The following is a 13,296-nucleotide window of genomic DNA, read 5'->3' on the forward strand; positions in this document are numbered from 1 at the left end:
TTATTTGCCCTGATGTTTGGTTAAAGATATACTCTGTACTACTTTTTTCTCAGTACATTTTCAGTTACCATAAAGCGTTTTTTCATTCTAATCCATAATGAACGACCTCCTCCGTACAGATCGCTGATGTTTCTACTGTTCTTATTCAGCCATGCCTGCTTCTTCCTCTTTCTTCCTGCCTCACATCCTTCTGTCTCTGCAGAGGCCTTGAATCAGAGGGAGAATGTGGATCTTGATGCTCTTATGGCCGACCTCTGCTCCATCGAACAGGAACTAAGCACCATCAACGCCAAACCAAACAGCTCTGGTAGCATGGCCCGTCTGGGCATAACCGATACCAAGGTACGCACAATCATCCCTCTTGTCGCTGGCTGTACATTTACCGACTGTGCCTCTTACGACGAGCTGGGCGATATATCGAGTTTTTAAAAAATATCGATATATTTTTATACGAGATATAAGATGTGACAATATCCTTTATATCGATATAGTCTATGTTACGTTATAATTATAGTTGCGGAGCCGCAAGTTTGCCTCTCTTTCGTCCACTTTTGTCTTTACGCAACGTTACTCAACCTCGCCTCTCCCTCACTGAACACAACTCCCCCTCCTCCCCCATCGCTTCACCTGCAGGCAGCGACAAGATGGACACGGCAAATCTCCGTTAATGAGTTACTGCGCATCGCCCCGTGCGTGGGGCTGGACGGTGTCAACGTGTTAACGAGCTAACCACACTAACGAGCTAGCCACGCTAACGCCATGCACGGCCTGAAATCCTTTCATTTTCTCAAAAGTTGACAGCACGCCTTTTGTATGAATTCTGGTTGTGCTTGATGACCGCGAACCGATTTTATGTGATACACAGCGCTCAGCAATCTGTCAAAAAATGTTTTAGTTCGACTTTGGTAAGCTACGGAGCTGCACCGCTTGATGGATTGTCGGAGCATTACGGCTACCGAGGAGCCTCGCGGAGTGATACGTACTGTGCGTCAACGTAATATTACCGTATTGTGTGTGTATAAGGACCATAAATGGCTCCTGTTCAGAGACATGGTTACGAAGCGGATTTCAAACTCCAGGCTGTCAGTCACACAGTAGAAGTTGGGAACAGAGCAGCTGTGAAATCTGTCTTTGTTATTATGCTCAGCGTCTTTTAGTTTACATTTTGACTGCACAGTTGTGAGCTCTTTATTATGCACAAAACAACATTGTTTTATTTTATTTATGGAGCATTATTATTTAATAAATGCTCGTAATTTATTTTTGAGTAGTTTTTTTTCATGACTAAGAACTCTCTTTTTGTTCTTACTTTATGGCTTTAAAAAAATATCGAGATATATATCTTATATCGCTATCCAGCTAAAAAATATCGAGATATGAATTTTGGGTCATATCGCCCAGCTCTACTCTTACGCTAACACTTTCTTTTCTCGTCTCTCCAGGTTCGCCAGAAGCCCCCAGCTGGGCGCAGCAGCAGGCAGCAGCCAGCAGGGGGCAGCAGCAGTGCTGTCAGCAGTGGTAGTAACAGCGTTAGTGGTGGGGGGGCAGCAGCGGGGCGAGCAGTAGCAGCAGCAGCACCAGGGCGTCACCAGCCGGCACCATCAGAGCTCCCGCTGGGCAGCACGGGAGACCAGCCCTGGCTTCTAACTTCAGTCTGGATGACATCACAGCCCAGCTGGAGAAGGTGTGTCTGTGAGACACAGTAAAAAGTACACGTTTGGTTTTATTAGAAAGAAATGTTGAGACTTGAAAAATCAAACTTGATGCAGAGAGAGTAAGGGGAGGACAGCTGGAGGCTGACCCCCGTTTCTCTGAGCTGTGGTCACTTTCTTCTGTTTCTTCTGTTTGTTCCTGTGATAGTCGTCAGAAATGAGTGTCACACTAGTTCCAGACATCACAGTACAGTTTAACACATTAATACCAATGACGTCCGGGTTAAAGGAAGATTCAAAGTCAAGTAGACACATGTTTTATGTTTTGTTTTATAGTATGACTTTATAATTTATCCTCTGGAAGCTCCATGCATGACTCTGGACTCACTCGAGTCCAGGTCTCCAACTTCACAGCACAGATAAAGACGTTTGCAGCCTGCGACAGATGTAATGCTGGTCTCTGTGGACTGTTTCAGCTTCCTAACAACTGTAAACTTTGTTTTAGTTCGCCCATTTGGATACTCTTCAAAGTGCCATGGCTGATTTGATCGACAGCTGTAGCTGCAGGCTGATGCAGCTTGCTACCAGAGCTTGCTAGCTTGGTTGTCTCCATTATCACCTCGGTCACCTCGAGCTCCAAAAAGATAACATGGCTGTGGACATGTTGATGCTTCAAAACCCACAGGTGGCATCACAGTGACCACATCCATCTTTCATGTACATGTTCGCTGTGCTGCCATTAATGTCATCTTTGCCACTCCTTTCATTCCAGTGGCCTTTAACATAGCTCAGGGCTTCAGGTTGGAACCAGCCCTTGGACCAGTTAAGGATGTTAGCGTTGTTACTCCTCTTTAGCGTGATAAGCCAGACGTGTGACTGACCAGCAAATAAAGGCCTTTCCTGCTTTTCTGTATCTAAGCATTGGCGAGTGGGGAGGGGTCGGTCTCCAAATACTTCCTAGTTAGTTTTTTGCACTGATGTGTGCAGATGTTAGGCCTGAACATAAGACAGTCCTGGATACCCTGAGGTAAAAACTGAATATTTCTCTAGTTTTCTAACAATAAGATGTGACACAGCCCTAATATTAGTGGGTAAAACTTTAAGGGGTGATTTATCAAGCACCACCTGTATCATTGTCAGTGATGACAAGCACCACCAAAGCACTCCCTTCCTGCTGTTAAGGCAGACGTACTCGGTCCGTCCTTTATCTGTTTTCTTCTGTTTGTGTTTCCTTCAGGCTTCGCTGAGTATGGACGAAGCTGCTCGTCAGACCTCCTCCCACTCTCTTAGCTCAGCCTCTTCCTACGCATCATCAGCCACGATGCGAAGGCCCGGATCCTCTCAGAGGCAGCATCGACGCACAGGATCGGTCGGCACGGTCAGCGAACATGAGGTAAGAGCGCAGCTCGTGCTTTTGATTGCACTCTGGCTTCATCACAACATCAGCGTTACAAAGGCAACAAAAGAAAAGAGAAAAAAAGAGCGGGAAAGAAGTAAAACGGCAGCAGGAGGATGGAGTCAGCTCAGTAAACTGGTTATCGGTCTCTTCAGGTGTGAGAGCGATTGCTGTAGGAACTCGAATCCCGTCTACTCAGTTTCTGTGTCCTGGCTGTGATTACGTGGAGCCATGTCATATAAAATAAAAGATATTTGTATGTTTAATAAAAACAAAGCTGAGTACGGTGTTCAGTACAATTACACAGCGGTGCTGGATACACTGGTGTAACTTCTGTTACACAGAGACTGTAGTTTGAAAGCATTTGATGAACAGACGTTTCATGGGTACCTAAACTTTACCAAATGTGAACCTTTTTTATACCAGACACATTCCCAGGACTGCCTTCGTTCTTCTTTTCAGTATTTTGAATTAGGGGGAAAACACTGTGATTTTCAATATTTAAATAGCCCATCAAGCCATTTACTTGTACACTGATCTTTAGAGACGTTGATTAGTTCGCAGTGACCACAGTCTATGTTTGAAATGCGTGCCGTTGTTACTTCCAGGCTGGACTGTTGTTTCACTGTTTTAGGGTCTACCTTACACTGTAAAGCATAAGTAAACATAAGTGCTGATGATTGTGCTCAGGGTTAGTATTTAAAGACAGGAAGACTACGAGATCTCACCGTCAGTCACTCTGAGACGAGCAGCTAGCAGCTTGTTAGTAGTTAAACAGCAAACTGCTGTCTCTTAGCACATCATCTCAACATTTTAAGCTCATTAGCGTATTATCTCTCTACTGGCTTGTCCAGCGTTTGTGTCCAGCTGGTCTGAAGATGACAGATCCTCTCTCCTCCTCCTTATTTCTTCTGGTTTGCCACTTTAGGCACGTTCGATTGTCCACTCGTCACGCTCCTCCGTCACCTCAGCATCTGGAGTTTCCGTTAACTCGGCTTCTTCCATGGACTCGCTGGACAGCGTTCTCCGCGCTGACTCAGATGGCCAGCCAATAATGCCCCCAGTAGAAGGAGCCAGTCGAGGTCATCCCAACACAGAGGTACACGGCTCTCTGTTTGTACGGTCCTGTGCTGCTTTAGCTGAACATAAGATACCTTACTGTAGATAATGTGATGACGAGTAAACGTACTAAACAAGTTGGTCATTTAGTTGGTTAGAGGTTAAAAGTACAGATATTCACTGACTGGCATTACCGCTGAGTGTGCCTTTGTTACAATGAGCCGATTAAGCACATCACACAGAAACTGCATTTATACAACACACACACAATTATAGAACATGTGTGGGGCGCTCAGGAAATCCAAACATTTCATCAGAAATGCACACAGGTGAGTTTTGTTCATTTAGTTTACTCCTGCAGTTTTAGTGGCTTGAGGGTAAAAATACACTCAAAGAATCATATGCATGATATTATTAATGGATGCATACTTTCTACATTCTCCTACATTCTAGTGTTGCCTTCTACAGGGACAACATGGATTTCCAAAAAGACTTTCTTTATGTGAAGCATTTTGTTTCCATAGACTGTATGTTAAAGATGGACATTATGACAATAACAGCAATAGCCTTAAACGTGGATTCTTGGAGTTCAGCAGGAGGCAGCATAAATACAGTTGTCCTTACTTCATGTGTGACTTGGGTAAACATTTCCAGGTGAGGTTACTAGTTTAAGGCTTCCTTATTATTACTGCAGCCTCGTGTCTGTTCAGTAAACTCTGGTCTCATTTAAGTCAAACTGACGATAAATGGATCAGTGTAGTGACTGTTGTGTATCTATCAGTCTGATTCATCCCTCACTTCATGGTCAAAACGCTACCAAACAGTGCTGCACTAACAAATGGCCAACACAATGACAGAGATCGTGCTCTCGTTTAAAATGAGCCTTTAACCAGAAACCCCCAACGACCAACTTTAGCCGTCTTTTTTCCATGAGACACAAAGTGTTTGGGACCAGCACCAACGATGAAACGTCACACTGTTTCCTCTCCAACAACACAACCTAGTCGGCTGTTTGTTACTAGTGTGTGTTGGGTTATGCAGCAGCGGTGCTTTGTCCTGCTTCAGGCTCTGTCCTCACCTCTTTTATAATCCACACTGCTCCAACAGAAAACCTTCAGTGACGTGCACATACCACCACAAATACCAGCTTCTTTTTCTTCCTTGCTGAGGAAGCTGAACCTCAAACCTTGTTTAACAAAAACCAATGAGCTCCACTGCAAACACAAACCCTGTTACTGTGAGGAAACTGGGTTACTGCTCCAGTTTGTCTGAGAGAGCAGAGAAGGAAACAGGGAATGAATGAAGAATGAATAATATTAGAATAATAGAAAGAAGCAAGAGTGAGTCAGCATGTGAGAGTAAGAAATGTTAGCAACACAAAACATCCAAATACTGAGAGGGCTGAGGAAGAGGACACACGGAGGAGGAAGAGAAGTGCTGTACCGTGTTTGCCCAGAGCATTTCTCCCACGAGTTCATTAGAAAGTGGGACTGGTGCAGTCTGAATCACTGAGGCTCTCACCCTGACCGTGTATGAAGGGCAGTAAAAATAACCCCGTATCTGGACTCAGTAAATTGAGCTTTCTAGTTATGGCTGCTCTCCTGTGGACGCACAAAGGTTTAGTCAGGTATGAGCTCTGAGTTAGTGCTGTCAGCTAGCGCTGACATGATGGGTGGGAACCTGATTGTTGTTCAGTTTAGGACACGGCTGCTTCTTTTCTCTTTCACCACACAGCAGAAATATATTGATGGGTATTGTTGAATGTTTGAAAGGGGGTCTGATCGTAGAAACCACAGTTAAGTCAGTATTTGGGCAGTGACACATCATCTCGCTTCAATAGAAAACACTGACACTGTGATTGAAGCACAGGAGCTGCAGGAATCAGTCATTAACTTCAGCATGAATATAAGGAATGTTTTTAATACTTGGATGAAATCCTTCAGTCATTGCCTGGAGCTCATGAAAACAGTCACATGTTGTGTTTCATCATGCTAACAGCAAACAGCAGCAGCTTCTGAGGCAGTGATGCAGCTTTAAATGTTAACGTGTAACTTTCAGTACAGAAGATTTATATGTGGTAAAATTAAAAACATCATTTTAACTAAGCACATGACGTCATGTTACATTAGATTAAAAAATAAACTTACTAGCATAGCATTTACATGCTATGCTAGTAAGTATATAGTGTAACGCATGGAGTTGTACTAAGAAGTTTCTCAGTTAACAATGTTGTAACTGGTGTGTATGACCAGACATTGACACCTTTGGGTTCACCACGTACTCTGGTTAGATAAAGCTGAGTTAGCAGTTATTATTATTAGATAATCGAGTCTATAACTGGAGGACAGTAAATCATTATTGTCCTGTAAATACACTGAGTTGCTCTAAAGGGCCCCAACAATACAGGTCAGCTCTGTCATAATTCCCCAGAGCTGTCCATTCAGAATATTAATATTTCAGTCAGATTTCCAGTTTCCAGCCTCACCTCTCTACATGTGACAGGACACGCGTGATCTGGTTGTTTCTTGGTAGCAGCTCTTTTCATCACACACACTGTGGACGGGTCAGATCAGTTATGTGTGTCTGACCTAAATATTATTTTTTAATCTGCGGCTATCATGACAGACCTAATGCTTTCTATAAAATAGTTTCTAGAGATTGAAGCGAATGTGCACTCTCATCAGATTATTAAAGATGAGAAGAGAGAGGATGAGTTAAGCATCAGATTTTAACATTACCCCCAAAATAACAGATCAGATAAAAGAATCTGTGTCATTGTTTAAAGTGCCTCATGGTGTTGGGTCTGCACTTCAGCAGGCCCGCTAGTTCAGAGACTTATCACCCATGAAGAAAGCAAGACAACAACTTAACCGGTTTTTTACTTGCTAGCAAGGGAGGCTGGTCGGAACCAAGCTCTTGGAGCTGAACGCTCCTCACCTGTTTCCCAGCCAACTTCAAAGAAACTGCAGCCTTTTATTCAGTGAATACAAGCACCACCCATTGTAACACCCATATGGTCACAAAAGGTTACAACACTGTGTGTGTGTGTGTGTGTGTGTGTGTGTGTGTGTACACATGACTTCCTGGCACACAATATATGCTTACAGCTGTTTAACCACATTTCCTAATTATCCAAAGGTCATCTCCCCACACGGCTTAACTTTAATGGTTCACCATATCCAAGCATAAGCGAGCCCCTAAATGGCTGGGAGTGGACATCCTTCACAAGATAAGGAAACCAGAATCTCACATGGAATGTGCCTGCAGTTAAACAGTTACAGCTAATTAGCTCCTTCAGCATCATAGATGTGTAGGGGAGGAACAGAAGACCATATCTAACCATGCGGTTTAAGGCATGGTTTACAAATTTAAGTACAACAATGGCAACATATAATAATTTACTCTGACACATGGTTTGTCTTTGGTCAAAGAGGTCACTGTAGTGCCACACTCAGTCTGGGTGAAGTGGCTCTGATTATGTGTAGGAAGTCTCACCATGCCACAGACTTGTCTGCAGTTTCTTTCTTAGCTTTGCCTTTAAATATGAGTAATACTGTAGTACATTTAATACATCAGTAGTAAACACTGTGTGTTTTACTGCACAGCCCTGAACCGTAGAGCTGCTGTGACTCACTGTACTCGTCTCTGTTTAGATGATTTAATCTTGATGTAGTTTTGCACATTATTACCCAAACTGCAAACTAAATACTACAGTTTGTCATTCCTTGAATCCATTCAGCATGTTTGGCACCATTTTCCTCTCCTTTATGGAAAACTGCAACCAAAGGAGCAGTCTCATTATGCTATATCCTGTATTTATTGTGGTTTTTAGAGAATATGTGCTGACATTTGCAGAGACATATAAAACTTGAATGTCTCGACTGTGACATCGATTGCCAGTGTAAAGCCTCATGCTAAGTGCTCTTTGCCATCACCATCGTGGTCCTGTGAAACCACAGCGTCTCCATGCAGTTCTTAAGAATACGCTGCTACATGCTCCATATTCATTCTGAGACAGACACAGTTTACAAAATAAGAGTTGCATTGGTTTGTATTAGCTAGTGTTGGAGCCCGTTAGTGGTTTTCTCCAGACATCTGTGCGACTTCTGCTTGTGTTGCCTCCTGCTGACTATTTGTGAGAATGCAGGTTTAATCTCGTGCTTTCAAATCCAGAAACAACGACACAGATCTTTTACAGAGTGCCACAAAAATCAGCCCAAAGTCCTAAATTAACTGGTATCTTTGCATTTCTAGTTCCCCTATCCTGAGCTTTGTGGTCATGTGACTGTGTTGTAGTTTATTTTAAAAACCCTCAAACTTCACCCAGGGTCCGTCCAACATGATGTAATGATTTTGTTAGTGTCTGACAGAGCTCAGTCTGGTCTCTTCAGACGACATTCACGTTTTCCCTCCTGAACTTGACCAGAAATGCCTCCAGTAATGCGACTTACATACTGCTGTTGAGCCGTAAAAGTAAACCGTACTGAACTGAAATTGTGAGTACAGGTACCGTCGGCAGTGTGGATTATTTTTATGAAAAGTTTTTGCATATGACTGTCAAATGACATGTGTCTTAATCTCTTGGCATCAGCAATAACTTTGTATTTGTGCTACATGCCACAAAAACACTTTAAGATGAAGAAATTTGAAGGTGTAACCTTTGAAGTCAGCTGCTTTTTGAACTTTGGGTGTAGGCGAATAGGGGAAAACTCCATATAAACCGGTTGTGGTCAGGGTTAACCTAACCCCAACCTCACATGGGTCACTGGGATATCCATCCCATTAAGAGCTGATCAATGCTTTAATGTGTTTGCTGTGTGTGCAGTTCTCCTTCACAGGTTTCTGTCTCTGACTGCTTCATCAGTGATGTTGTTCTGCCTCTGATCTCTGCCTGACCATTGAGCTTTCTGCTAAACTACCACGTTCAACCAATCAACACCAGATCGATTCACCGGCACTCTCTCTTTCTTTTTCAAGCACTCGTATTTGGACAGGGAAACCTCGCTGATTTTGAGAAACATAGCGGGAAAACCTTCTCACCTACTGACCAAGGTGACACCCCACATACTCCTGCACACTGCCCCTCTGCCCTCATATGTCAGCATCCAACCTCTCCTCCATTTTCTTCTACATAAGTCAAATAAACATGCATGTGCACGATAAAACAAGAGTTTTGGCAATGTGCATGTTAACTCTGTTCACCTCGCTCTATGCCTTCCTTTTCTAACTCTGTGTTTGAACCTTGTTTTGCAAAGCTTTGTGGATGCTGCCTGTTACTGTGCTCGTTCTGATGTTGCTGTGTGTGCATCTCACTCAGCACTTGCTCGGTTTGTATGTGTTACGGTGATGCAAAAGCTGGTTTGCCTTCAGTCATACCTGCAGCCAAATGCAGAGACAGTTTTGAATTAAGGTTTGCTTCATGTATGAGTGAAGGCAAACGCTGCTTGACTGGACGTGTACTACGTGTGATATATGTACGTTTTACTGGTGTACCAAGTCTTTGAAGGATAAGACCGCACAGGAAAAAGTTGGCATAAACTCTGTATGTACCTGCTACTATGTCATACATTTATTCTGTGTGCATGTTGAATATAAACCCTCACCTGATATAACTTTAGTGTTGCCTCTCATTGGTAGTGGTGATGTACCAGTGCTCAGAAACATCAAATAAAAACCAGTGAGGCATGTCATTGTGTCGCTGAAGCACACCCCACCTGTGTGATTTTCTTTTTGCCCCATTTGCCTGTAATTGTAAAATCTTGGGGATTATGAGGATGTAGGATTACTTATGATAATGAGACCAAGCACAGGTAAGCAGGTGTGACAGCCAACTCCTCTGTGTCCGCTTTTACAAGTTCAAACCAGCTAAGCCGGTGTTGGACGCTGCATTCCAGTAAAAAAGACGTCATGTGTGTAATAATATTTCAATATTTCATATCGTGGCATAACTCGGGCTGAATGTGTGACCGCTCTTCTGAACAGTTTAAGTTAGCTGCTTTGTTAGCAGAAACCACGGTCCATAGGCTGTCAGTAGGGTTGAGGTTGGTGTTATTAACACCAAAGGCCAGGCTGTGTTCTCTGTGCTAACGAGCGTTTGGAGCCAGAAACAGTAACAGAGACTGGTGCTGGTATTGATAATGGGACTAGCTACCCGCTCTAATAGTTACTCGGATCAGCATCGCGGCTGCTGGTGGAGATCCGGCGTTCCTAGTTTATTTTCAATATTTTTTTAATTCTTTTTTAAATTCGTTTTTCTTCTTATATTATTTTTTCCAACATTTTCATGTCTTATGTGTTTTACTGTTTACTTTTGATCTTTGTTATTTTTATTTAGCCGCTTTATAATTTTACTAACTGTAGTGGAAGTTGAATTAACACTGAACGTGGACGTCCGTGGACGGAAGTGTGGCAATCGTAACTGTCGGAAATTCTGTGGTTCTTAAGCTGCAGGCTTTTATTTGTGTGTATTAAGAAGGGGCTTAAATAGGAAGCAAGTAAGAAGGCTTTATCCTGAGTGGATCGGCAATGACATGATTTCATTGGAAGAAAAAGCAACTGTGGCATTTTGATTGGATGTTACAGGAATGTGCCAAATTTGCAGGGGTAATCTCCTTTGGAGGACAGAGGGGGTGATTCCCTTCCTAGGAGCATCAAACATAGACACGTGCACACAAAGCGGCCAGCTGCCCCTGTGCTCTCTTGTTGGGAGATCTTGGCATTAGCCGTCTTTGTAATAGCAGCTCAAAAACTCAGATTTGAGGAAAAAGGAATATCATCCTAGTCCTCGAAATCGAGTGCATAGTCCTGAATGATCAAATTATACTTGAAGAACTTTCTAACGATGCAGCATTTCATTGGATAGTATTTGTACTGTTCCTGGCTCTTGTGTCTAAGAATACATTGAATATACTTGGACTAATGTTTTACCAGTTTTCTCACACCGCTGTGGGTCAGACCCGTCTCGTTGCTGCCTCCCTGCACTATTTCTGACTCTGATTCACACAACATGCTCGAGCTGTCTTTGGGAAAATGGAAACAGTCCGTGTTTTCTTTTCATTTGTAGTCCCAGATTAGAGGACGCATAACAGCCCCGACCATCCAGGCAGATTATGAGCTTCTGGGCCAGTCTAATTCCTGCAGCAGTGATTACACTGCGGGCGCAATTATCTGCAGTCATTGGTGTGTGTGTGTGTGTGTGTGTGTGTGTGTGTGTGTGTAGTGTGTAGTGTGTTTGGATGCAGCAGGTCTGCATACTGTTTTTGTGTCAGTGTTACACTGCCTCAGCAATAAGTCCACCCACACTCTTGTTCACACGTACACACACTGCTGGCCCAGTTGTGCATTTCATCTCTGCGCTCTGGTTTGAGAGTGCTGCAGCTCAGAGGGGACTCATCCTAGAAAACTTCAAAGGCAGAAGATCTCTCCCTGAGCACAAGCTCATTTTAGTTGCTTCATGATGTAGGCCAGCTGAATATCTGTGAGACGGAGAGACGATGATTATACTGCAAGATGGAAAATGCAGTGATGACAGAGGTCGGGCGTGTTCAGTACAAATGAACAAGTATTCAAAAATGAAGCTTTTTTTTATATAACACTGAAACATATTTTACTAACAGTCTACTGGCACTTTAAGCTAACCATAGCCATCTTCTGGGAAACTTCATCATTCATCAGGATTTATTACCATTTATTAAATGTCAGCCTCAGTACAGTACTGTGCCTGAACAACCCCTTACATCTTTAATACGTGGTGTTTGGCAGCAGCTCTCCGGGCTTTCTTTGGGCATTAGCTGTTGTTTGTCTTGACTTTCAGTCAAGCCATCGCATCAGACTGTTAGAACCACTTGAGCCTCTCTGAGTTAATCAAGCATCAAAACGGCCCCAACTGAAAGGATGAACCAGCAAAGAACCAGTTTTAAATGATGTCCAGAGACACTTTGTTACTAACAGCCCATCACAAAAACCCACCATTTGTTTCACTGTCTTTAGTCGAGTCCAGTCAAAGGTTTGACAGGAGCCCTAAAACTGATCCGCTAGCAGTGAATACGTGGTCTCAGTGGAACGGTGGCTGTCAGGCCATATTAGTTCCATCTGTGCACATTTGGTCATTCATCGCACTTATTTTTTTCTAGGCAAAATATAAAGAAATAAGGGGTGGCTCAAAACTTTTGCACAGTACTGTACCTCTGAATGATTGTCTGCTTCCATATATGTGTTTTCATGACAGTTAACTGTGGACCAAGTAGAATAATTAAGGTCAGTCAAATATGGGCACGGGATTATGAAGCTATTTATGAGCTTAGGCTGTTCGCTTCAGTGCTGCTTGGAGAATTTGGTGCGTGTGTCCCCTTCGGTGTGTTTTGGGGGGTGGGGGAAGGGGAATGATGAAGAATGAAGGAAAGTGGCTGCTAATCTCCTCCTCCTCACTCACTCACCACATGGCTCCTGATTTCATGCAACCTGACTGACAGCAGAGCGCCTCCATACTCGGTGCTTCGTGTCAGAGCCCCTAACACTGGATCCCACTCAAAGAGAATTTGAGAGGGAGAGTGGTGAGGTGAAGCCAACAGCAGGAGAAAAGTGAAAGAGGAGATGACTGTGTTGGGCAGAGGACAGCAGGAGTGTGGAGAGTCTGTGAGGAGGGGGCATGAGAGCTTGAGATAAAGAGATCAGTGCTGTTCCATGTAAGCTGGCACAGCAACAATGCCCCTCCCCCCAGCCGGGTGCGTCGCTCCCTCCATCTCCTCCTCTCATTCTCTCTGTCTCGCTTGGCCAGGGAGGATGTGACAGGACAGGGCAGCATCTTTCACTCTGGGATCGACTCAGTAAGTCTGATAGCTCGTTGATACACGAGTCTATTAGTGTGCAAATCAGCTGATGGTTGCATTAGTCAGCCTGAGCGTAAACGATCAGTCTGTTCCTGTGTACTCGTTCGATGTTTGATTCTAGGTCTTGTGCCTGAAGCTGCTCCAATCCACCGTCTTCCTCCTCCACTCCTTCCTCTTCCTTGTTTTGACGTGATAAAGCGGCGTCTGTCCAGGCTGAAGTAGCTGCGTGCACTCAGTTTGGATAATCCAGCAGCCGTGCATTAATCCAGTCTCATTTTCCTGTGCTGTCCAATAACGCGCTGATGACGATGATGAAAATTAAGAGACGCAGGAGGAGAGGCACGCTTGCCAGCCAAACTCT

The 13,296-nt window shown here is 43.7% G+C and overlaps 1 protein-coding gene across 1 annotated transcript in view; it reads left to right on the forward strand.

Annotated features, from left to right (window-relative positions):
- The window catches only part of LOC100710818 (ras-associated and pleckstrin homology domains-containing protein 1), an 84,211-nt gene that overhangs the window by 46,974 nt on the left and 23,941 nt on the right, over nucleotides 1-13,296 (forward strand). Inside the window, 5 exon segments of the mRNA XM_019353050.2 lie at nucleotides 203-342; nucleotides 1,443-1,536; nucleotides 1,539-1,684; nucleotides 2,890-3,045; nucleotides 3,977-4,147. Coding sequence (XP_019208595.1) covers nucleotides 203-342; nucleotides 1,443-1,536; nucleotides 1,539-1,684; nucleotides 2,890-3,045; nucleotides 3,977-4,147 — 707 coding nt within the window.

This window comes from Oreochromis niloticus, linkage group LG16 (genome assembly GCF_001858045.2).
Source record: "Oreochromis niloticus isolate F11D_XX linkage group LG16, O_niloticus_UMD_NMBU, whole genome shotgun sequence".
NCBI classification, from domain to species: domain Eukaryota; kingdom Metazoa; phylum Chordata; class Actinopteri; order Cichliformes; family Cichlidae; genus Oreochromis; species Oreochromis niloticus.